The sequence below is a fragment of the Scyliorhinus torazame genome, chromosome 7 (assembly GCF_047496885.1).
Source record: "Scyliorhinus torazame isolate Kashiwa2021f chromosome 7, sScyTor2.1, whole genome shotgun sequence".
NCBI classification, from domain to species: Eukaryota; Metazoa; Chordata; class Chondrichthyes; order Carcharhiniformes; family Scyliorhinidae; genus Scyliorhinus; species Scyliorhinus torazame.
Genome location: NC_092713.1, coordinates 120,917,443 through 120,943,331, shown reverse-complemented (window position 1 = coordinate 120,943,331; position 25,889 = coordinate 120,917,443). Strand labels below are relative to the sequence as shown.

Here is a 25,889-nt window from a genome sequence, read left to right as displayed (position 1 = left end):
ACGCCTTTTGCCTTTCTAAGCTGCTCTACAGCCTTGCCTGTAGTCAGCACCCTGAACTCGGCCTGCAGCCTCTGTCATTTCGTAACTCTGGCCTCGGGGACTCCACGTAGCTCCTGTCCGTCCGTAGAATTTCCTGAACCAGTTGGTCCGTTTCTGCCCTGTCTGTCCTGTCCCTATGGGCCCGGATTGAGATCAGCTCCCCTCTCACCAGTGCCTCCCAAAGCACTACTGCTGAGACTTCTCCGGTATCATTTACCTGCAGGTAATTCTGCATGCATCTTCTGAGTCTCACACACCACCTCGCCGGCTAGCAATCCAACTTCCAGCCTCCATTGTGGGCGCTGGAAGCTATCCGTACAAATCTGTAGATCTACCCAGTGCGGAGCATGGTCCGATATGGTAATTGCCGAATATTCTGCCCCTACCATCCCGGACAGCAAGTCCCTACTCATGACAAAGAAATCAATTTGGGAATACACCTTTATGGATGTGGGAGTAGTACGAAAACTCCCTCGCCGACGGCCGGCTAAATGTCCACGGATCAGCTCTCCCCATTTGCTCCATGAACCCTCTCAGTTCCTTTGCCATCGCTGGTAACCTGCCCGTTTTTGAAGACAACCGATCCAGGCTCGGGTCCAGGACTGTGTTAAAGTCCCCACCCATGATCAGTTTGCGTGAGTCAAAGTCGGGGATCTTCCCTCGCAACCTCCTGATAAAATCCACATCATCCCAATTAGGGGCATACACACTGACCAAGACTACTCTCACCCCTTCGAGCTTACCCCTAACCATAACGAATTTGCAGCCTCCGTCCGCAACTGTACCCTCCGCCTCAAATTGAACCCTTTTATTGATCAGGATCGCAAGTCCCCCTAGTCATAGTGTCAAGCCCAAAATGAAAGGCCTGGCTAACCCAGCCCTTCCTCAACCTAACCAGGTCTGCCACTTTCAGGTGCGTCTCCTGCAGCGTGACTACGTCTGCCTTCAGAACCCGCAAATGTGCGAACACACGAGCCCTCTTCACTGGCCCATTTAACCCTCTAACATTCCAGGTGATCAGGCTGGTTGGGGGCACTTCAACCCCCCCTTTGCCGATAAGCCATCCCCTTTCCTTGGCCAGCCCCCCAGCCATGTGTCGCGCTTCCTCTGGCCCGCCTCCTGGCCTGCTCCACCCATGACCTCCTCACTGTTGCCATGTCCAGTTTCCATCTTCGTCAGCAGGTCAACTCCCCACCCCCCCCCCCCCCCCCCCCCCCCCCCGCCCACCCCTAGTATCACCATCCTACCACCCAACCCCTGCTCTAGTCTAACTGTATGAATCCCCCCCATTTGGCTTCCGTTGACTAGCCCACCCAGCTAGCCTGGTGGCTCCCCACTTCGGCGCCAGCGCGTCTCTCGCCCATTGGTCCCTGGCTCACCTCCCCCCGGCCCATCCATACCACTTCCCCAAACCAGCCCTGCTTAAACACATACTCGATACAAGTCAAAGACATCCCCTACAATAGTGTAATTTAGATCAAACAGATAGAGATAAGAAGTACCAGGCACTCTCAGCCCTGTCCCCTCCACACACAGAAAAAGATTGCAAATAATTCCCCCGAAACCCCTATCATAACCACACCTTTTTAGCTATTTTATTTTTAGTTTCCCCCTACCAAACGCCCAACCCAACAAGAGACCCCAAAAAGGAAACATTTAGGGAAACCATGAAAAAGAACAAGAAAAACACATCGCAACCAAAATACATCAACCTAAAAAGGTTGAAAAAATTAAAAGAATGGACCCAAGCATGCAGGCATCTCGCAAAGCAAAAGAGAGAAACAAAATAGACTTAAAAGTTCTACCATGAGTCCAAGAGTCCTCAGCTCAGAGCCGGCCCTTGCTTCTTAACAAAGTCCATCGCCTCCTCGGGTTCCTCTAAATAGTGGTGCTGACTCTCATACGTAACCCACAGTCGCGCCGGAAAAAGCAGCCCGAATTTCACCTTTTTCGTGTCCAAAATCTCCTTCACCTGCCTGTAGCCTCCCCTCCTCCTGGCCACCTCAGTGCTCAGGTCTTCGTAAACACGGAGGGTGCTATTGTCCCATGTGCAGCTTTGTGTGCCCTTGGCCCATTGCAGAACTCGTTCCTTGTCCAGGTACCTGTGGAACCGGACTACCATCGCTCGTGCGGGACCCCCTCGTCGCGGCAGGCACACCTGCACTCTGTGTGCCCTGTCCACCACCGGCGGGCGAGGGAACACCTCGTTCCTCAGCGGCTTCTGAAACATACCCTCCACATACGCGGCGGCATCCAGCCCCTCAGCCCCCTCCGGGAGGCCAACAATTCTTACATTCTGCTGCCGAGATCTGTTGTCCAGGTCCTCCAGCCTTTCCAGGAGCATTTTCTGCTGAACCCTCAGCCTCCGATTCTCCACGTCCGCCATCGTTTGAAAGTCTACCTGCTCCTCCACCGTCTTCTCCAGCTTCTGGAGCTTCTCAGCCTGATCATCCAGTCTTTTTTCCAATCGGTCCATTGACTTCTGGAGCGGCTCCAAATTATCGCACTTCAGAGCTAAAAAGCACTCCGGCATGGCCTGTAGCAGCTGCTCCATTGTAGGGTGGGCTGTCGGCGCCTTGCTCTGGACACCGGCCATATTGGTCTCTCTCACAGCCAACACCGTGCCCTTGTTTGACCACTTCTTCTGTTTACGGTCCCTCCAGCTTCTTAAGTCCATACAACTCTGTATGGGTTCAGAGTACTATTGCTTTCCAGTGCCACGCTCAAAAGCGCAAAAAAGTCGGGGGAAAAGGTCCAAAAGTCCGACCGAAATGGGAGCCACCAAATGTGCGACCTACTCCCTCATAGTCGCCACCGGAAGTATCCTTACCCTCCTTGATGACAACACTGCTGCTGCTGGCCTGGATATCCCCGTGTCTTGTCATCACATTCAAAATGCTGTTGGGAAAAGGGAAATCCTCACCATCGTGATGGCTAGATCTTGGTGGGCCATTCTTCTTGAGGTTAGTGGTAAGTACCATTACGCTGCTGCTGACCGGAAAATACGAGTTAATATGAATCATTTTCCGGTTCTATGTGTTTTGTGCTGTATTAGTTTTCTTTTTACTTCTGTTTTGGGAATTGCTTTCCTTTTAATGCCTCACTTCAACATATGTGTATTATATGAAGTGTGGCTGCTGCAAGGTACAAGGTTTGACGATTTATAAGCAGTGCCATGCTGCCTGAGCTCAGGTTGTTTCATGGGCATGATTGTAACAGTTTAAAACAGTGACATCAGTTGGCATTTCTAGAAGAGAGTTCCAAACTTCTTAATCCCTTTAAACGTAGAATGTCTCCGGAGTGGATATGGTCGATAGCTTTAAGTTCCTGGGGGTCACCATCACTAGCAATCTGACCTGGTCCACTCGCGCTGATGCAACAGTCAAGAAAGCCCAACAACGTCTCTACGTCCTACGGAAGCTAAAGAAATTCAGCATGTCTGCATCGACTCTCACAAACTTCTACAGATGTGCCATAGAGAGCACCCTATCCAGCTACATCGCAGCCTGGTATGGCAACTGCTCGGCCCAAGATCGCAAGAAACTGCAGAGTGTGGTGAACTCAGCCCAATGCATCACACAAACTTGCCATCCTCACATTGATTATGTATACACCTCCCGCTGCCTCAGGAAGGCAGACAGCATTATCAGAGACCCCTCCCACCCAGGCATTGCCTTCTTCCAGACCCTTCCATCAGGCAGAAGATATAGAAGTGTGAAGGCCCGCACATCCAGACATAGGAACAGCTTCTTCCCCACAGCTACAAGACTCCTCAACGACTCCCCCTCAGACTGATCTGTTCCCTGTAAGAACACTATTCATGATGCCCTATACTGCTCTTGCTCATGTATTTGCTTTGTTTGGCCCCTTGTTCCGCACTGTAACCAATCACTGTCGATGTAGCATTTGTCAATGTACCCTGTCGATTCTTATTTTTTGCCTATTGTGTACGTTCCCTTGGCCACAGAAAAATACTTTTCACTGTGCTTCGGTACGTGTGACAATAAATCAAATCAATTCAAATCCTGGGATGATTGTCCCTTTAAAGGCAACACAGCCAAAAAGACTCACCTGGCTTGGGGGACCAATTGGGAGGTGGAGCCCTCTTGGGCAGGAAACATGGAGGGAGCTAGCTGCAGCTGTTAGGCTGCTGTTCTTAATGAATAAGTAATTTCTGTGTTCATTAAGTCTCTGAAAGTGCATCTTTACATTCCCTGACCAACAAAAAAAAAGAGTTCTTCTCTATGTAATCCTCTCTGTTCCCTGTAATTTCTCCAAAACTATGATCAAATCATCTTTTAACTTTCTAAATTTCAGGTGTGCAACAACCCCGTTTTCTGTGGTCTTACCTCGTTATTTAATTCCTGAAATCATTATATCATTCTGCTAAGGTTACACTGCATCAGCTCCAGGACCCGTATTTCCTCCCTCAGGTGTAGCGCTCGGAATTGAATTGGTTAAGGATGGAGGCACTCTCAAAGAATAGAAGGAGCTTGAGGACTGTAAATCTACAGTTCCACCTTCTAGGACACAAACACCCATCACCAGATCTTCACTAATGTTATTCTTATCAAGTTCAACAATGGTTCTATCATGGGTAGTCTTGTAAAGTGGCTTGTTCCAACTCCCTCCTTACAGTGAGAATAATTATTTCATATTTTTAGAAAATTGCATCTAGGAACAAGTTAATTTGTTCCTGTTTCCTTTGATCCCTCTGCTCGTACGCACAAAAGAATCTGCAATGCTGTACTTTTAAAAAGAATACTGAGCCAGACATGCTGTTCCATTATTTTCTTGGTTGATTTTGAAAGACATTATAACATACAGCTAACCTGTAATTTCTGTAACTTAATTATGAATATTAAAAAATTAAAATAAAATTGCTGATTAATGGCTTCTCTTGATACCCCATTACTTTATTATCCATTGTGTCTGAAAGACTAGCCACTCCCTGTCTATGCAATTCCTCATATACAACTCATCACTGCCTCTCACTTTCTTCCTCTTTCTGAAGCTTCCTGCACTGCTCAAAGAACCAATCAGATTTCTGCTTTTCTACTTCATAAAGCCCTCACTCCTTGCTGTGGATACATGACAGTCCATCTCATTTATTCTCAGAATCACAGGAAAATACAGTGCAGGAAAGGCCCTTCGGCCCATTGAGTCTTCCTGTTCTGAAGCTCCTCCTGCCCGGGTTCGTGCCAACTCCGTTCCCTGCTGACTAGTTAAATTAACTCCAATTTTCTATGGCCCTTCTTTGCTTGTTCTTGTTACTACCAAAAAGAGCCCTGCCAAATTATAAACCACACAACATATTTTCAAACTATAATTGATGAAAGTTGTAAAGACTTAGCGACCTTGTCCACTCCTTACCAATCAGCTCTATCCCTTGGAGCCTCAGCTGCAGCAGGGTAAGACCACTCTCTGAAGATTTGAAAGGTACAAAGCAAAGAGCACCTCTTCCCACTCTGCAGTGAATCCCCGCTCAGCTTCAAATTCCCAAGTTTAAAGCTTAAACCTCACTCTACCTGTGGCCTCACTCCAGATGCGGCCTCTCTCCCAATGCTTGTGCGCAAAACTCACTATTAAACCTTATTAAATGGCCGTCCTTTCCACAGCATTGATCTTCAAAATGAAATGTCATAAATGTGATCCTTAATGGCCATCCTCTCCACAGGAGAATTTGTACAGGAATAAAGGATTAATTTTGTGACAGGCAAGGTGGAGAGAGTGAGGGTTTCAGATTTCTTCCATCCTTTGTGTGACGATGTCCTCCCTGATATTCATGGGAGGACAGAACTGGATCACCTGTGAGGTGATTTGTAATGAATGGGTTCAGCAGGCTGTGGTTAAATTTGTTTGCTGCCATCAGCACACAGCATTGGAATGTATCACAACAGTGAGGAAGGGAAGGTCCAAACTCAAACCCACACCCGCTGAGTTGCAGTTCTTAATCGGGGTTTGCAACAAAGGAAAATTGCAGGAAAGATAATCCATGGTTTTTATGTTGGAAGGGTTTGTCTTGGTAGATCAAAGGTTAGGGGAGAGAACAGAAGGATTTGATGACAGTTACCAAAAAGGTTTTGACAGAAAAGCACAGTAGTAACCTAGCGATATAGTGTACTTTCTGTGAGAATGTTACTGAGCAGACAGGTAGCGCAAGAATTGGATAGTCATGTTAAATCTGGAAGCATTTGACTGTTTCTAAATCCAAAAAAGGTAATATTATATGATTAAAATATACTATGGTTGACATCGGGCAGACTTCTAACACCAGCCAGTGACCGTGAATGAAATATTGAAATTACTGCTATCAAAAAAATATAGATGTTGTTTGCAATGTTTCACTGGTTAAACTATGATAAAACAGGGCAGTAACTTGACCCAGACGCACATGCGTTGTAACCTGTGGGGAACAATTGTGGGTTCACAGCACTGATTTCTGCTGTCAGTGTACAGATATATATAGCTCACATCATCCCTCTAGTGGCAGAAAATGGATAGTACTGCAAATTATCCTGTGATAAGATTTACTTTATGTCCTTCGACCCATCAGCCAAATCCCAAAAGTCACTGAAATGTATTTATTTAATTGTAAAAATAAACAGATGGGCCCCCTCCATGTCAGGATTGTTTTTTAAAATTGTACATCAAGCATAAAACAGTGTAAACTTTAGGTATGATAGTTAATTGGCTGCTGTGTCTTCTGTGGGACTTCAGTCTCCAAACCACCTGTTGCACACCTTCTTCTCCCATTATCATGTAGAACAGAGATATGCTCATTGGGAATGTATTTGAGCTGTTTATTTCTGAACAGAAGATGGATCCTGCGCTGTCTTTGCAGGGCAGGCAACACAACATAAGAAATAGGAGCAGGAGTAGACCATGCAGCTCGTTGAGCCTGCTCCACCATTCATTACGATCATGACTGACTTGATCCTTACTGCATCAAAGATTCACAGCCCTTTGAGTGGGTTAATTTCTCCCCATCCCATCCCTAAAAGATTGGCCTCTTATCCTGAGACTGTGGCCCCTCGTGTTTTAGGTTCCCTGACCAGCGTCCACCATATTGAACCACTTCAAAACCTTGTGTATTACGATGAGATCGCCTTTCATTCTTCTAAACTCGGGAGAACATGAGCCCAATTTGCTCAACCTCTCACCATAGGACAATCCCTCATCCCAGGGACTAATTTAGTGAACCCTCGCTGTACTGCATGTATATCTTTTCTTAAATGTGGAGACCAAACTGCACACAGTACTCTAGATGTGGTCTTACTAAACCCCTGTATAACTGTAGCAAGACTTCTTTATTCCTGTACTCCAATTCCCTTCCAATAAAGTCCAAAATGCCATTTGCCTTCTTTGTCCAAGCACACCCAAATCTCTTTAAACATCTACCTTCACATGGTTCTCAACTTTTTTTAAAAACTCTGCTTTTTTATTCTTATGACTGAAGTGAATAACTTCACACATCCCTATATTGCATTCCATCTGCCATCTTGTTACCCACTCACCTAACCTATCTCTACCCTATTGCAGATTCTCTGTGTCCTCCCCACAGCTTACCTTTCCATCTAGCATGGTATCATCAGCAAACCTAGATACATTATTAATGAATTAAATTAAGCGACAGAGGGTATAGATTGTAAATAGCTGAGGCTCTGACACCGATCCTTGTGGCACTTCACTATTCACTACCTGCCAACTTACAAAAAGCCTTGTTTATGCACACTTTCTGTTTTCCAATCATTAACCAATCCTCTATCCATGCTAATAATGTGTAACACATGGGGTTTAAAGTACCCAACTAAAACCTAGTTCCTTCCAGTTTGATTGTATATATTTACATATGCAAATGACTACAAGCGAGTGTGATTACACGCTTCCTTAATGTTAAAATTCCATACAACTTGTATCCATACCTTATTTTCATTTATTTACAATGTTTTTCATATATTTTTCAAATCCAACTTCATCACTGGTTTCCTATTTCTAAGAAGATAATTCCCCTTCTTGACCCGTACTTCCAGAAATTGGGAAAGTTTGGATCCGATCTCGAGTCTGAGGATACATTTTTCCAACAAAGACTGATGTTGACCTTAACTCCACTTCATTTGATGTGTCTGTCTGACACGGATTTGGATCTGAACTGGCATCAGGGAAACTTGTGTTGGAGTAACCATGAGTACTCAACTATCCAATTTATCAGATTCATTTGATTCTTCTCAATCTCCTTCTTTTTGAACATCTGAAGGTAAATATGATCTAGGTATGATCTAGGCATACAGACCTAATCTTTGCACAGCCAAATATATCATAGATTATCATAGAATTTACAGTGCAGAAGGAGGCCATTCGGCCCATCGGGTATATGCCAGGATCATGTGCTTTCAGGATTCTTCCTGGTAACCGTTTCAGCCACTTATGATGATCTTTTGATTCAACTTCAGATTCCTTTCTCTAGCTCTGCCCCTGTCATGACTTTCTTACTGCCTGGATTATTTTCCTTCTGCTGACTGTGTTAAATGTGGCTTCAGCAATTAAAATCATACCCTGGGCTGTCTTCTAAGGAACGATTTAGCTGGCATCCGGCTGGTAGTCGTGTGAGGCATGTTACAATAAATAACTAAAAATAATGGTCAGTTTGTGTTTCAAAGAAAACTTACTGTCCAATTTGTCTGTAGCATTTAGTTAACAATAGCGCATTTAACAATTTGTACTGTGTGCTCTGCTGCTCCATTGCAAGCAGGATGAGATGATGAGACTCTAGCTTGTTCATTCCTATGAATTTTACAAACACTTCTGAACAAAACTGAAGTCTGAAGTGAAAAATTAGTTTACTCTGGGAACCCATAAGCAGCAAACAAACTATGCAAAGAGTTTTATTAGTTGATGTTCAATTCATTGGAAACCCTTAAACCCACTTTAAATGGCTATCCATTACAATGTATAGCTGTTGCCCTTCAAATTCTACAAAATATAAATACTCACTTTGCCAGACTCTAGCTGTCTGTTTCCATAGTTGCAAAGGTATCAATGGCGGCTTTTTTCCTACTGTTTGATATACTCTGCACTGTTTCCCTGTGTCTTCTGTTCCTTATCTAACCTTGGCCACTAAGACTAGCCTCTTGCTAGACTCTTTAGCAAGCTCATCCTGATGTGTTGATCATGAAGATCACAGAGCAACTATGATCTGTACCCTTGTGGGATTACAGCTTTGGCTCCTCAAACACCACGACCTTTATCGACTGGCAGCTCATTCATGTGCATAGAAAAATGGTCTGATTTCTAAATCTAGTATCTGTGTAGGCCAGCCATTTGCGATATAGTCATATGCTCTTGCCAATACAGGGTCCTGCGAGTTATTCTACCAATGTCGTCTGCCGTGACTGGCAACTCATCTGTGTGTGAAAAGAAAAATAGATCTTCCCTGTTGGGGGTTCTACCTCTGCTGGAGATGATAATCTGGACATCACATCAACATTACAATCAACTGTAATGTGGGTTTCCTCTGGGTGCTCCAGTTTCCTCCCAGAGCCCAAATCTGTTCAGGTTAGGTGGATTGGCCATGATCAATGCGTGGGGTTACAGAGATAGAACAGGGGAGTAGGCCTCGGAAGAGTGCTCTTACGAAGAGTCCGTGCAGACTCGATGGGCCGACTGCTCTCCATCTGCATTCTAGGGATAGAACATAGAACATTACAGTGCAGTACAGACCCTTCGGTCCTCGATGTTGCGCCGACCTGTGAAACCACTCTAAAGCCCATCTACACTATTCCCTTATCGTCCATATGTCTATCCAATGACCATTTGAATGCCCTTAGTGTTGGCGAGTCCACTACTGTTGCAGGCAGGGCATTCCACACCCTTACTACTCTCTGAGTAAAGAACCTACCTCTGACATCTGTCTTATATCTATCTCCCCTCAATTTAAAGGTATGTCCCCTTGTGCTAGAGATCATCATCCGCGGAAAAAGGCTCTCACTGCCCACCCTATCCAATCCTCTGATCATCTTGTATGCCTCAATTAAGTCACCTCTTAACCTTCTTCTCTCTAACGAAAACAGCCTCAAGTCCCTCAGCCTTTCCTCATAAGATCTTCCCTCCATACCAGGCAACATTCTGGTAAATCTCCTCTGCACCCTTTCCAATGCTTCCACATCCTTCCTATACTGCGGCGACCAGAATTGCACGCAATACTCCAAATGCGGCCGCACCAGAGTTTGTACAGCTGCAACATGACCTCATGGCTCTGAAACCCAATCCCTCTACCAATAAAAGCTAACACACCGTACGCCTTCTTAACAACCCTCTCAACCTGGGTGGCAACTTTCAGGGATCTATGTACATGGACACCGAGATCTCTCTGGTCATACACACTGCCAAGAACCTTACCATTAGCCCAGTACTCTGTCTTCCTGTTATTCCTTCCAAAATGAATCATCTCACACTTTTCTGCATTAAACTCCATTTGCCACATCTCAGCCCAGCGCTGCAGCTTATCTATGTCCCTCTGTAACTTGTAACATCCTTCCGCACTGTCCACAACTCCACCGACCTTAGTGTCATCTGCAAATTTACTCACCCATCCTTCTACGCCCTCCTCCAGGTCATTTATAAAAATAACAAACAGCAGTGGCCCCAAAGCAGATCCTTGTGGTACACCACTAATAACTGGACGCTAGTCTGAACATTTCCCATCAACCACCACCCTTTGTCTTCTTCCAGCTAGCCAATTTCTGATCCAAACTGCTAAATCACCCTGAATCCCATGCCTCCGTATTTTCTGCAGTAGCCTACCGTGAGGAACCTTATCAAACGCTTTACTGAAATCCATATACACCACATCAACTGCTTTACCTTCATCCACCTGTTTGGTCACCTTCTCAAAGAACTCAATAAGGTTTGTGAGGCAAGACCTACCCTTCACAAAACCGTGTTGACTATCTCTAACCAAATTATTCCTTTCCAGATGATTATGCATCCTATCTCTTATAAACCTTTCCAAGACTTTGCCCACAACAGAGGTAAGGCTCACTGGTCTATAGTTACCGGGGTTGTCTCCACTCCCCTTCTTGAACAAGGGGACAACATTTGCTATCCTCCAGTCTTCTGGCACTATTCCTGTAGACAAAGATGACTTAAAGATCAAAGCCAAAGGCTCAGTAATCTCCTCCCTAGCATCCCAGAGAATCCTAGGATAAATCCCATCCGGCCCAGGGGACTTATCTATTTTCACACCTTCCAGAATTGCTAACACCTCCTTATGAACCTCAAGCCCTTCTAGTCTAGTAGCCTGAATCTCAGTATTCTCCTCGACAACATTGTCTTTTTCCTGTGTGAATACTGACGAAAAATATTCATTTAGCACCTCTCCTATCTCCTCGGACTCCACGCACACTACTGTCCTTGACTGGCCCTATTCTTGCCCTCGTCATTCTTTTATTCCTGACATATCTATAGAAAGCTTTAGGGTTATCCTTGATCCTACCTGCCTTAGACTTCTCATGTCCCCTCCTGGCTCTTCTTAGCTCTCTCTTTAGGTCCTTACTAGCTAACTTGTAACTCTCGAGCGCCCTAACTGAACCTTCATGTCTCATCTTTACATAAGCCTCCTTCTTCCTCTTGACAAGTGTTTTGACTGCTTTAGTAAACCATGGTTCCCTCGCTCGACCACTTCCTCCCTGCCTGACAGGTACATATTTATCAAGGACACGCAGTAGCTGTTCCTTGAACAAGCTCCACATTTCCATTGTGCCCATCCCCTGAAGTTTTCCTCTCCATCCGATGCATCCTAAGTCTTGCCTCATCGCATCATAATTGCCTTTCCCCCAGATATAACTCTTGCCCTGCGGTATATACCTATCCCTTTCCATCACTAAAGTAAACGTAATCGAATTGTGGTCACTATCACCAAAGTGCTCACCTACCTCCAAATCTGACACCTGTCCTGGTTCATTACCCAGTACCAAATCCAATATGGCCTCGCCTCTCGTTGGCCTATCTACATACTGTATCAGGAAATTCTTCGAATTTGAGCATAATTTTGTTCACTGACGCTGATGGTAAATGAGACAAATGGAATTGGTCTCTCCTCACACATGAGAGACCACAATACCTACTCCGTAAGGAGGTATCAGATGCTACCTTTATCCTTTTGGATACATCATAATATACAGACATTGTTGGCATATACCAATTTACTTATACGCAATTGGCATGCCTTGTCACACTTCATTGTCCAATTCCACAGAGCACCCTTCCTCAAGAGTTCATTCAATGGATGCAATAAGGTGGGGAAATTTGTTTTGAATTTACGGTAGTAAGTTGCTGAGCCCAAAGAAGACCTGAGCCCAGAGACACAATCTCTTATTGCTTGGACCTTACTATAGGTAGATGCAACCCACCTTTGTCTACCCTGTAACCCTGAGTCTTGCAACATTCATATTCATGTGTCTTCATCTGAACTCCATGCTTCTGCAAATGTTGGAGCACCTTTTTCAGCCTGACAGCATAGATCTGTTTAGAGCTGAAATAAGTCTGGCATCCAAATAGTCCCTGAATTCCTTGCAAAATTTGGTTTATTACCAATTAATAAAACCTGGGACATGAAGAAACACCAAATGGCAGCCTACGAAACTAAAATAGACCTATCTGTTTGTTAAAAGTCAAATATGACTTCGTAATGAGGCTATGACAGGTGAGGACCTTGAGAGGATTGTTATCACTAAGGAGGTAGTGGTGGGCAAGCTAATGGGGCTAAAGGTAGACAAGTCTCCTGGCCCTGATGGAATGCATCCCAGAGTGCTAAAAGAGATGGCTAGGGAAATTGCAAATGCACTAGTGATAATTTACCCAAATTCACTAGACTCTGGGGTGGTCCCGGCAGATTGGAAATTAGCAAACGTGACCCCACTGTTTAAAAAAGGAGGTAGGCAGAAAGCGGGTAATTATAGGCCAGTGAGCTTAACTTCGGTAGTAGGGAAGATGCTGGAATCTATCATCAAGGAAGAAATAGCGAGGCATCTGGATGGAAATTGTCCCATTGGGCAGATGGAGCATGGGTTCATAAAGGGCAGGTCGTGCCTAACTAATTTAGTGGAATTTTTTGAGGACATTACCAGTGCGGTAGATAACGGGGAGCCAATGGATGTGGTGTATCTGGATTTCCAGAAAGCCTTTGACAAGGTGCCACACAAAAGGTTGCTGCATAAGATAAAGATGCATAGCATTAAGGGGAAAGTAGTAGCATGGGTAGAGGATTGGTTAATTAATAGAAAGCAAAGAGTGGGGATTAATGGGTGTTTCTCTGGTTGGCAATCAGTAGCTAGTGGTGTCCATCAGGGATCAGTGTTAGGCCCACAATTGTTCACAATTTACATAGATGATTTGGAGTTGGGGACCAAGGGCAATGTGTCCACGTTTGCAGACAACACTAAGATGAGTGGTAAAGCAAAAAGTGCAGAGGATACTGGAAGTCTGCAGAGGGATTTGGATAGGCTAAGTGAATGGGCTAGGGTCTGGCAGATGGAATACAATGTTGACAAATGTGAGGTTATCCATTTTGGTAGGAATAACAGCAAAAGGGATTATTATTTAAATGATAAAATATTAAAACATACTGCTGTGCAGAGAGACCTGGGTGTGCTAGTGCATGAGTCGCAAAAAGTTGGTTTACAGGTGCAACAGATGATTAACAAGGCAAATGGAGTTTTGTCCTTCATTGCTAGAGGGATTGAGTTTAAGACTAGGGAGGTTATGCTGCAATTGTATAAGGTGTTAGTGAGGCCACACCTGGAATATTGTGTTCAGTTTTGGTCTCCTTACCTGAGAAAGGACGTACTGGCACTGGAGGGTGTGCAGAGGAGATTCACTAGGTTAATCCCAGAGCTGAAGGGGTTGGATTACGAGGAGATGTTGAGTAGACTGGGACTGTACTCGGAATTTAGAAGGATGAGGGTGGATCTTATAGAAACATATAAAATTATGAAGGGAATAGATAGAATAGATGCGGGCAGGTTGTTTCCACTGGCGGGTGAAAGCAGAACTAGGGGGCATAGCCTCAAAATAAGGGGAAGTAGATTTCGGACTGAGTTTAGGAGGAACTTCTTCACCCAAAGGGTTGTGAATCTATGGAATTCCTTGCCCAATGAAGCAGTAGAGGCTCCTTCATTAAATGTTTTTAAGATAAAGATAGTTTTTTGAAGAATAAAGGGATTAAGGGTTATGGTGTTCAGGCCGGAAAGTGGAGCTGAGTCCACAAAAGATCAGCCATGATCTCATTGAATGGCGGAGCAGGCTCGAGGGGCCAGATGGCCTACTCCTGCTCCTAGTTCTTATGTTCTTATGTAATTGTCTAATTCAAGTTGCACATTGGTGTTTATCAGCTTTATCTTTGAAAAATCTGGTCTCCTGTCAACATTGGGAACAGATCCCCCACATTTGGCAGAGTATCAGATAGATTACATTTCAGTACCTGATTTACTGTTAATTTATAATCACCACATATTCTTACACAACCATCTGACTTTGGTGCTACCAATATCGGAGAAGCCTAATTCCTCTGTTCTACATTAGAGCTGATGTTCTCAGTCTCAAACCGGTTCAGTTCTTTCTCTACATTTTCCTGTAGGCGAGAAAGGGATTTAGCATTTCAAGTCAAACATCCTCTGTTTTTATGTCGCTAAAACATTATTAGCTGGTCATTCATTTCATTGCAGTACCTATAACCTTGCGAGGTGCAAATTGCCTCGAAATGTCCCTACATTGCAACAGTGACCATGCTTCAAAATGTACAGCATTACATGTTCCAAAGTGCTTTACAGCCAGAGATTATGAAAAGCACGACATAACTGCAAGTTGCAGATAAACACAGTATAACCTGTAATAAATCCAGTCAAGGAATTCATATGTCTTATTTCATTACCTGTAAAGACTCAAAAAATAGGTTAAAGGCCAGGTTAGAAAATTGGGATTCAAAATATTTTTATAATTCTTTTTTTAATGAGTGTGTATGTAATTGTATTGCACAAAGTTAGCTGTAATAAATATTCTACTTTAGTGTCATAAACACTGAACTTTGCAAGATGATTATGTTTTAAAATGTCCTTTTAACGTAAAGCAAAACAGAGAATTCTGGAATGGAGTGTCTAATTAGAATCTCTGGTGAGTGCCTCAGTTTGGAGACGTGTCCATGTGACTTCAGGTTGTCATGGGGGTGGGAGAGAAACTCAAATAAAAAACCCATTCAAGCGTCAGGGTGGCAGGTTTCTCAGCACCTTTCGCAGTATCTTACAGAACAAAGAAAAGCCACTGAGTCGGGGTTGCGGGGGGCGGCGGCAGGGGGAACTGCTGCTGCGCAAAAACAGGGAAACCTGTTTTAAAGTCTGAGCAGAATGCATTTAAGGATTCGCTTTCTGTTCAAAAGAAAGGGAACGGAACAGATGGGTATCTTGAAGATTTAAAGTGAGTTGTTGCGATATACTTTGCTGGTGATATTCTGATCCAGAACACTTAGACGGAGTGGAACGATTGGCAAAAGATACTGCAAGTTTCAAGCTGACATGGCAGGGAGAAGTGAACCTCTGCTGGAGAGTCAGGAGTGACTTTGACACAGATCCTTTAATCCTGTAAAGTAAAAGCGTTTAATAAGTTGTATTTCAGTTACATTAGTCAGCTATTCTGAAACATAACTTTTTCTTTATTTTAATATGCCAATTGCCTGTTACTTCGTGTTAGATATATGTTGATTTTAGTTTGTGCGTTATGGTAAAAGTCTTAAAGAGTGAAATCCTGTCCTTCATTTATTTCCGTCGGTGGCTTGAGAAATTAATCTATATTAAAAGGTTACCCGTCTTCACGGGGATCGTAACACTTAATTTTAGACTATTGTATAATAAGCTACTAAAACACAATCAATTTGGCATCATTGCTAATAATCTGTTACTATTGAAACCCACAGAGAATATGTTTGTGATGAAAGCAAATGTGATGCTCGAAAACTGAAGTAAAAACAGAAAACGCTGAAAAAAACCAGCAGGTCTGGCAGCATCTATGGAGAGAGAAACGGAGTTAACATTTCGAGTTTGTACAGGCTCAAAACATTAACTCTGTTTCTCTCTCCACAGACTAGCTGTTTTTTTCAGCATTTTCCGCTTTTATATTTATGTGATATTTGATATCTGAAATGTCACCAACTAATAATCTTAGAAAAACTTACAGGGACATTCTTATTACCTCTTTGAATTCAGCAAACTTCAAGATATGGTTATAGAGAAAAAGGTGGCACTTCAGATAAACTTTAATACACATTCTGGATCGAACATTGGGATCAGGAACACCCTTTATTTGAACTGTTAGGGCATCAAAATTACATGTGATATCACACGCACAGTTCTACCACAAATTATGCTGAATGCCATCTTAATAAAGGACTGCCAAGAGCCCTTAATCCAAGTCTGAATCGGGCATTAGAGTATTTGCATATGTAAATATGAAGCCTAATGTCTGTTTCTGGTCCTGGCAGCAATTTTGGTTTGCCCTGAGACATATGGTGCCAGTGCACTGTGCAAAAACAGTAAGTACTCTCCATAATCTGCACTGCTGCCTGTCCCAAGATCTCTGACCACACTCCTGACCCCCAAACAGTACCCCTGAGATCTGTGACCTTCCTACCTGATCCCCCAATGAACACTAACCAGGATTCTGAGGTCCAGCTGTTCCTCCTCAAGACCTTCGTAATCCATCCTAACCATTTACTTGGAATTTATAACACAAGCCTATGCAAGCTCCTATCGCAGCACTATCAACATTTCAATGAGATTTGAAGCTTACACTCTGAGGCTGATTGGGCCTCCCCATTTGCGAGTGTGGGCTGTTGACGTTCTAAGGGTAACGTGCCCAAAAATAGGAATGCCCAAATTTTCTCCCATTCACACAGCTGTGACATTTACTGAAGACTACTCAGCATCTTTTCTCTTTGCAGACTGCCCACCTGGCTATGATTGACACTCTGATGATGGCTTACACTGTGGAAATGATCAGCATTGGCAAAGTGGTTTCATGTGTCCAGCAGTTCACAAACTTCTTTCCGGCCACAGAATTTCCATATGACATTGAAGATGCTATTGTCTGCTGGATAAATAAGGTAAAGTGTTCCCAATCCGGTAAAGTGCAATTATTTTGGTGTGAGGAGAGTCAGTGCGTAATTAGTGTGACATTGAGATAGTTGGATTCAACAACTGCATACAATGAACAGCTGCAAGCTCAACTGTATGTGGAACATCTAAATCTTACAATAGAGGTGAGTGGAAACACACAAATTACCCAATCGTGCATTATTGGTGCATTCCAGGCTGTGCCTTTCTGTTATCCAAGAACCTTCGCTGTACAGATGCATTTTAAAGTTGTTTCATGGAAACTGCTTTGTACTTTCTATGAAAGCATTGAAGACTATTTGAGTCATTGTGCCTGCAAGGATTATTCACTTTGTTTACTCTTTGAGGAGAATTCGAGAACCTGACTGTCAAAAATCCCTTGACATTGAACCATTTTAGATCTGCAAAATCAATATAAGTGCCTTCTATTTTATGTACAAAATAACTGGAACACCATTGACAAATGGTTCTTTCTTCAATCATTTCAGCTGTAATACCTTTAAAGCTGAGCCCAACTCTAACCCACATTTGATACATGTACGCACATAAAGACTCACACACCAAAACACACACACACCAACACATCAGCACTCCAAGACACAAACACACACACGGCAAGACACACAAACCCAGTTTTGATTACGGGATTCAAAATTGACCATAGCAGGCCTTTATGGCTGTATGATTGAAGAGTTGGGGAGTGTATCAGCCTCTGATCAACTTTAACCATTATTGACTAAATGACTGAGGGAGAATAGTGTAAAGAATGGTTTAAAAGTAACCAATTTTGTTTGCATCTTGTATTGCTTTATGATGAAGATTGATACCTTTCACACGACAATTAAAGAAACTATGAAAGGAATTCCCTCAGGATTTTAATTAATTTAGTGTGTGTGTGTGGTATGTGTGTGCGCGTGCGTGCATATAGTGTTTCCCTGTTTGTTCACTCATATACTATTGGGTGTGTACCTTCTCACTGCTGGGCGCTGTGGATGTTCTTTCATGTACGTGAACTCTCACTTTCCTGGGTGCTCATTCTGTTGTTTTCTGTCTCTCTTGCATGCTTTTGTGTTTTATCTCTCCTACTCTCTTGTGCTTTTGCAAACGCCAGAAGAGAAGGAAGGAGTGCACAAATTGCCTTCAGTGTGTCTTCTGAGTGTATTGTATCTTTTTCTCTCTCATTCACTTTCTTACAAGCTCAATTTTTTGTGCTCGCTATGTTTTGTGCATGTGCTGGGTTTCTCTTCCTTGGCACTTTCATGACTCAGGCGCCTGCTACCTTGCTCTCTCACAAACACACCCGACGTGCACTCACTCTCTCTTGCATCACTCTTCCTCAACTATCGTTTGCAACTTGCTCCACTCCCTTCCCTTTTCCCATCTCTCCATTTGTCCCCCTATCCCTCGCTCCGCCCTTCTCCATTCCCTCTCCCTCAAGCTGGGCTCTTTCTGCTCACGGCAACCGTAGTGTGTTTCAGATGTTTTGTGAAATGTATGGAACTCAGACAGAAAGATGCAAAGTTTATAAAATAACATCAGCAATTAGCAATCTAGCAACAGAACTCTATTCAAATGTCCTAATGCTATGTTAACAAGCTCATAGAAAGGAGATCGCAAAATTGGGCAATTTGTGAAGTTTTAAATATTTATTATTTTGTGAGCAAGATACAAAGTATTTTTTTTTTTTTGGACCTTCTCCAACAAGGTAGCATGTCCAAAAGAACACTCACATTTAAATATGACCATCCAGCTTACCAACTGCATAACACCCTAAGAGGTGTTGCAGAATGTGAATTGTCTTGTTGCTGGCATACTTGCAATGACCATTTATCATTCATGGAAAACGTGCTCATTATTGCAACATCAATTTGCCACTTCCAACACACTTTGTGAGGATTTGCAGTCATTTCCCTGAGACTCAGCTCGGCACAAATGGTGTTAACAATGTGATTGGTGCCGCTGTGCACATTTGTCGTTACACAAATGATGCATAGGGTTCATAAAATGTCACTCTGTTTCCTGGACGTCGCATTGTTGCATTAAAAAAAAACATGTTGTTGCTCCAAGGCCGTCGTTGATCTGCTGAGTCTGGGAGACTTTTGGTTACTACTGTGCATATTCAAGTGAGTTACTATGAACAAAAGTTCAATTTAATCACAGCCCTTCCCCTTCTTAACTGTCTGAAAGGACTGCAGTGTTGTTTTGGGTCTGTTTTTTTCTGACTCCAGTCCAAAACAACACCCTGCAAAACAAAACCGTGCGGAGTCTGCACGTTCTCCCCGTGTCGGCGTGGGTTTCCTCCGGGTGCTCTGGTTTCCTCCCACAGTTCAAAGATGTGCAGGATAGGTGGATTGGCCATGCTAAGTTGCCCTTAGTGTCCAAAATTGCCCTTCGTGTTGGGTGGGGTTACTGGGTTATGGGGATAGGGTGGAGGTGTGGATTTCCAAGAGAGCCAGTGCAGACTCGCTTGGCCGAATGGCCTCCTTCTGCACTGTAAATTCTATGATTCTATACCATGTCTAGATTTGAAACTGGAGCTCAGATGCAAAAGTATTCCAAGTTTATTTGCAGCAATATTTGCAAGTCTAACGTGTCTCTGAAGTATCACAACCATTTTCAGAAGAACCACGTAAATCTTTGTGCTGACCATTCACAAAGTATTCTGTATTTGGATGACAGCTTACATTAAAAAACGGATTGCCAAATCGATTTGAATAGTTCATGGCAATGAAAATCTAACGGGCGTGATTTAATGGAAAGGTTTCTAGGTGTGGTAGCAAGCTGGAACTACCGCGAGCTTCCCGACACTGAACCCAGCATGGCCGTCACCAGTATCAAATGTTAATTGGTTCACTTAATGAGGTCCCATGGGCATAATGCTGCAAATGATGGTCCTGCAGGCTGATTCACCAGGACTGCGCCCGTGAGCTCCCCACCAACCAGTGGGAGCAGCACTTAAACTGATCCTGCAGAGCAAACCCTACACAGCTCGCAGCCATGCCACCGAGGAGACCAGCCCAATGATTCAGGATGCCAATGGACGCGGTCGAGTCTTGTTCCCCCGAGATGCTCGGAAGATCATCTATAGGACAGCCAGTGTCGCCTGGGAGGAAGTGACAGCGCCGTCCGCTCGGCGAGCATCACCAGGAGGACCGGCACCCAGTGCCGGAAGAAGATCAACGACCTCCACCGGGCTGCACAAGTGGGTTGGCACTGGCCCTCTGGCACCCCCCTGACCAGCATCATGCCATGCCCCAGCCCACCCATGTCCAGCAGTGCAGCCCATGCTGCCCACCCCCCCCCACATTCCAACCCCCTATTTCCGCCCCCTCCCATCCGTGATGAATGAAGCGTGCGGCTCAAAATGCCCCCTCTATGTCCCCACAGGAGAAGTTGACCCACAACAGATGGAAGAGGGCCCCGGCGGGGTGCCGGACATCAGAGTACTCAACCCCCACGAGGATCAGCACAGAGGTGAGGACCGACCGGACCCACCCAGATACCCTGTCCCACGTGAGTTGTCAATGCCATATAGAAAGACCCATCCTTCCCACTGACCACATGTCCACTCTCCCGCAGGATCCCCATCCGATGGTGCCAGCCCACCTGGGGTGGCCCCCCCACCTCCGTCCCATTAGAACACCGGAGATCACCGTATTCGCAGCACAGCTGTCATCCCCACCCTTCACAAGTGCAAAGATACGCACCTTGATGGGTGACAGTCGTGGTCAGGCTTCTGGGGCACATTCTGCTGAGCACCACACAGTTGCTGATGCACATCAGGTGGAGGCAGGAACGCCCAGGCAAGACAGCAGTCGGAGGTCAGCTGGATCACAGGACCCAGTTGGGCCCCAGTCAGATGCTGAGCCACTGGACCAGGATTACCCGGAGCTGTTGCAGACAAGAGGGTGTGGTTGTGACATTCAGAGGGGGGTGCCAGCAACACTCCAGCAGGTCCATAGTTGATTGGACGAATCTCAGAGGCTATGGGCGCAGGAAGTGGCACAGAGGCCTACATTGGTGGCGACCGCAGTGGAGAGCCTGGTGCATGGCGTCAGCAGCATGAGTGGAGGAGTCCAAGGCATGGCTCAGTCTGTGTCGGCCATGGCTGAGCGCTGCGACAGCACGTCCGAGTCGCTGGGGGATGTGACCCAGTATTAGGTGGACCTTTCGGAGGCCATATGAAGTATGTCCCAGTCTCAGGTGGGCATTGCTGAGCTACTGCAGAGCATGGCCCAGTAACTGAGGGGCATCGCCGAGGGCGTCGACACCATGCTGCAGACATTGGGGAGCCACCAGGGCTGGAAGTGCCAGATAAGGCAATCCAGCTGCCCCTCCATCTCGAGGTGACCTCCAAGGCCCTATGGACACCAACCAGGCAGAGGGGGCGCTAGGTGCCAACCCAGAGCCACCCTATGGAGTAGCGATGGTGGCCACCAGCCCCCCCTGTCTCCCTGTCTCGGAGTCAGCACCTGCAACAGGGTGGCACGGCAGGGCATATGCCGCTGGCAAGTGGGCTGGGGCCCTCTGTCCCCAGGGCCCCCAGAGGACGCCCGAAAGGGGCATCGATGGGTGTGGTAAGCAGCAGGCTGTCTCCACCTCTGATGTGCATCCTGCAGATACACCTCAACACAGCGGTAGAGCACAGAAAGCTAAGTAGGTCGAGGATCATTGAAGGGAGTTGGGGGGGGGAAGGGGGAGCATTAGTTGTGAGGGGGGAAAAGGAGTGGGGAGGGTGGTATGGCACCATCGGTGGTACGGTGCAGTTGGGGACACGCATTAAAACATGTTGCACCCAAGAAATATGATGCCTCCTGCACTTGATTCTGCAACACAGGTGGACCACTAATCCCCTGCCCCAGCCCTTATGGGGACACCCTGGCGGACATGAACATTGGGCTGACAACCACTGGAAGCGAGTTGCCGGGACTGTCCGAGGGCGGAGGTCACCCCAAGTCCCGGAGCAATCTTGGAGCTTCCCCCGACCCAACGTCCCCGGATGGTGTTCGCCAGTACTGAGCAGGACACCAAGGCCAGGAACGAGGTTCCGGATGATCACATGAGGGTGCCATTCCGCGGCAACGAACCAGTCGCCATTTCCCCCCAAGTGGCCGCACGCATTTCCTGGAGGACTTAGAAGCTGAGGAGCAAACACTGTTGCTGCACTGCAAGACTGGCCCCAGAACGGCACCTATCCAGGTGACGCTACTGCTAAATGGACACTCCACCGAGATGGAACTGGGCATATGGGAAGCAGGTTGGTCATCCATTTAAGCACATTGACGGCCATCCGGACAAGTCTTAAGCTGCTGGAGCTTTGCAACACAGGGGTCCGACTCGCCACGTACACCGGGGTAGCCCTTAGAAATAAAGAGCACCGCCCACATGCCCGTGGACTATGGAGACCAGTCCGCATGCTTACCATTGATGGTAGTCTGTGGCAACGGGCTCGGCCTATTGGGGCACGATTGACTGCGTCAACTATGTTTGAATTGGCACCGCGTGTGCCAGATGTACTCTCGTGGACTGGATGGAGTGCTGTTAAAGTTCCCTTTGGTTTTCACCTAAGGCCTTGGGACCATTAAAGGAGCAATCACCACAATAAATGTGGAAGAGTGGTGAATGGGAAGCTGGAGGGGGTGCGGGTGGTACTTGTGAACGCATATGCTCCGAATTGGGACGATGTGGAATTTATGAGGTGGTTGTTAGGTAAGATCCCAGACTTAGAGTCACATAACATGATCATGGGGAGAGATGTTAATACAGTCATTGATCTGGAATTGGACCAGTCAAAATCCGGAATTGGACCAGGACAGGGAGGGTGTCAGCCGCGGCAAAGGAATTGAAGGGGTTTATGGAACAGATGGGGGGAGTAGACCCATGGAGGTTTGCATGGCCAAGGGCGGAGGAGTTTTCCTTTTTGTCCCATCTACATTTTTGTACTGAGCAGTGCTCTAATACCGGGGGTGGTGGATACTGAGTACTCGGCAATCGCGTTGTCGGATCATGCCCCACATTGGGTGGATCTACGGCTTAGTTTGGAGAGAGGACAACGCCCGCTGTGGAGGCTGGATGTGGGGTTGTTAGCGGACCAAGCGATCTGTGGGCGGGTGAACAAGTCCATCCAGAACTACCTGGAAACAAATGATATGGGGGAGGTCTCTGCAGCGATGATTTGGGAAGCTTTGAAGGCAGGGTCAGAGGGCAATTAATCTCGATACAGGCTCACAGAGAAAAGGCGGAACGGGCTAAGAGGGATAGGTTAGTTGAGGAGATACTCCAGGTGGGCAGGCGATACTAGGAGGCCCCAGGCGCGGGGCTACTGAGGGAGCGGCGGCGGTTATAGGCGGAGTTTGGGCTGTTGACTACAGGGAAAGCGGTGGAATAGCTGAGGAAGGCAAGGGGGACGATTTATGAGTACGGAGAAAAGGCAAGCAGAATGTTAGCGCACCAGCTCAGGAAAAGAGAGGCGGCCAGGGAAATAGGCAGAGTAAAGAGTAGAGGTGGGATTACAGTCCTGGACCCAATGGGGGTGAATGAGATGTTTAAGGACTTTTACAGCAATTTTGATGAGTCGGAACCCCCGGCTGGGGTGGAGGGGATGAGGCAGTTTTTCGGTCCATTGATGTTCCCGAAGGTGGCTGAGGATCTGGTGGAAGGGCTGGGAGCCCCAATTGAAATTGAGGAAATAGTTGAGGGGCTGGAGGGCATGCAGTCGGGCAAGGCCCCGGGGCCAAACGGCTACCCGGTGAAATTCTATAAGACGTTTTCAGAGATATTGAGCCCACTGCTGGTGAGGACATTTAATGAAGCAAGAGAGAAGGAAGTCCTCCCCCAACAATGTCACAGGCCTCGACTTCATTGATCTTGAAATGAGTGAAGGACCCGGAGCAATGCGGGTCATACAGGCCAATTTCTCTACTGAATGTGGATGCCAAACTGCTGTCTAAGATACTGGCCACAAGGATAGAGGATTGTGTCCCATGGGTGATAGGGGAAGACCAGACGGGATTTGTAAAGGGCAGGAAACTCAAGGCCAATGTTTGAAGGCTTTTAAATGTTATTATGATGCCCTCAGAAGGAGGGGAGATGGAGGTGGTGGTAGCAATGGATACGGAGAAGGCTTTTGATCGGGTGGAGTGGGATTACCTGTGGGAGACGCTGGGAAGGTTTGGGCTTCATTGACTGGGTGCGGTTGCTCTATCAGGCACCTGTGTGCGTACGAACCGGCTGAGGTCGGGGTATTTAAAATACACCGATGGACGAGGCAAGGGTGCCCCCTCGCCCCGCTACTGTTTGCTCTGGCCATAGAGCCATTGGCCATGGCACTAAGAGCCTCTAGGAACTGGAAAGGGCTGGTTCGGATGGGGTGGGGTGGGGGAGGTGGAGCACCGGGTCTCGCTTTACGCAGATTACCTGGTCTTGTATATTTCAGACCCGTTGGAGGGGATCGGGGAAGTTATGCGGATTCTTGGGGATTTTGGTAATTTTTCGGGGTATAACATGGGGAAAAGCGAGATGTTCGCGATCCAGACAAGAGGACAGGAGAAGAGACTGGGAGAGCTGCCGTTTAGAATGGTAGGAAGGAGCTTTCGGTATCTGGGAATCCAGGTGGCCCGGGAATGGGAGGCACTGCACAAGTTAAACCTATCCCGGCTGGCAGAACAAATGGAAGGGGACTTTAAGAGATGGGACATGCTCCCACTATCACTGGCGGGAAGGTACAGACTGTGAAAATGACGGTCCTCCCCAGATCTCTGTTTGTCTTTCAGTGCCTCCCATCTTTACCCTGAGGGTCTTTTTCAAGCGGGTGAATAAGGTTATTTCGGGCTTTGTGTGGTCGGGTAAAACCCTGCGAGTGAAGAACGTGTTGCTGGAGTGTAGTCGGGGGAGGGTGGGTTGGCGCTGCCGAACTTTTGCAATTACTACTGGGTGGCTAATATAGCCATGATTAGAAAGTGAGTAGTGGGGGAGGGGTCGGTGTGGGAGCAAATGGAGGCGGACGAAAAATGTTGGCACCTCTTCCATTCTCACCGGCCCGATACTCCACAAGTCCGGTGGTAGTGGCGGCTCTGAGAATCTGGGGGCAGTGGAGGAGATATAAGAGAGTGGAGGGAGCATTGGTTTGGACCCTGATTTATAATAACCATCGGTTTGTACCGGGTAGGCTGGATGGTGGGTTCCGGAGATGGCAAAGGGCAGGAATTAGGAGGATGGGAGATCTATTTATAGACGGGAGCTTCCCCAGCTTGAAAGCTGTGGAGGATAAATTTGAATTGCCAGCAGGGAATGGGTTTAGGTATTTGCAGGTGTGAGACTTCTTGAGAAGACAGGTTCCGGCTTTCCTGCTGCTGTCGCCACAGGGGATACAGGACAGAGTAGTCTCCAGTACATGGGTGGGAGAGGGGAAGGTATCAGATATTTACCAGGAACCTTAGGAATCGGAGGAAACTCCGGTGGAGGAGCTTAAGGGCAAGTAGGAAGACGAGCTGGGAGGCAAGATAGAGGCGGGTCTGTTGGCCGATGCCCAAATCAGGGTTAATACCGCCTCATCATGTGCCAGGCTTAGCCTGATACAATTCAAGGTAGTCCACCGGGCACACATGACGGTGGCCCGGATGAGCAAGTTTTTTGGGGTAGAGGACAGGTGTGCGAGGTGCGCGGGTAGCCCAGCAAATCATGTCCACATGT

At 46.3% G+C, this 25,889-nt stretch overlaps 1 protein-coding gene across 3 annotated transcripts in view; it reads left to right on the top strand.

Annotated features, from left to right (window-relative positions):
* The window catches only part of camsap2a (calmodulin regulated spectrin-associated protein family, member 2a), a 331,161-nt gene that overhangs the window by 163,400 nt on the left and 141,872 nt on the right, over nucleotides 1-25,889 (top strand). For 2 of the 3 annotated variants that reach the window (XM_072511419.1, XM_072511418.1), the window contains exon 3: nucleotides 17,027-17,188. In XM_072511419.1, coding sequence (XP_072367520.1) covers nucleotides 17,027-17,188 — 162 coding nt within the window. Of the gene's footprint in view, nucleotides 1-15,398; nucleotides 15,508-17,026; nucleotides 17,189-25,889 lie in introns of those variants that run through there. The other variant, XM_072511420.1, reaches the window with a different exon arrangement.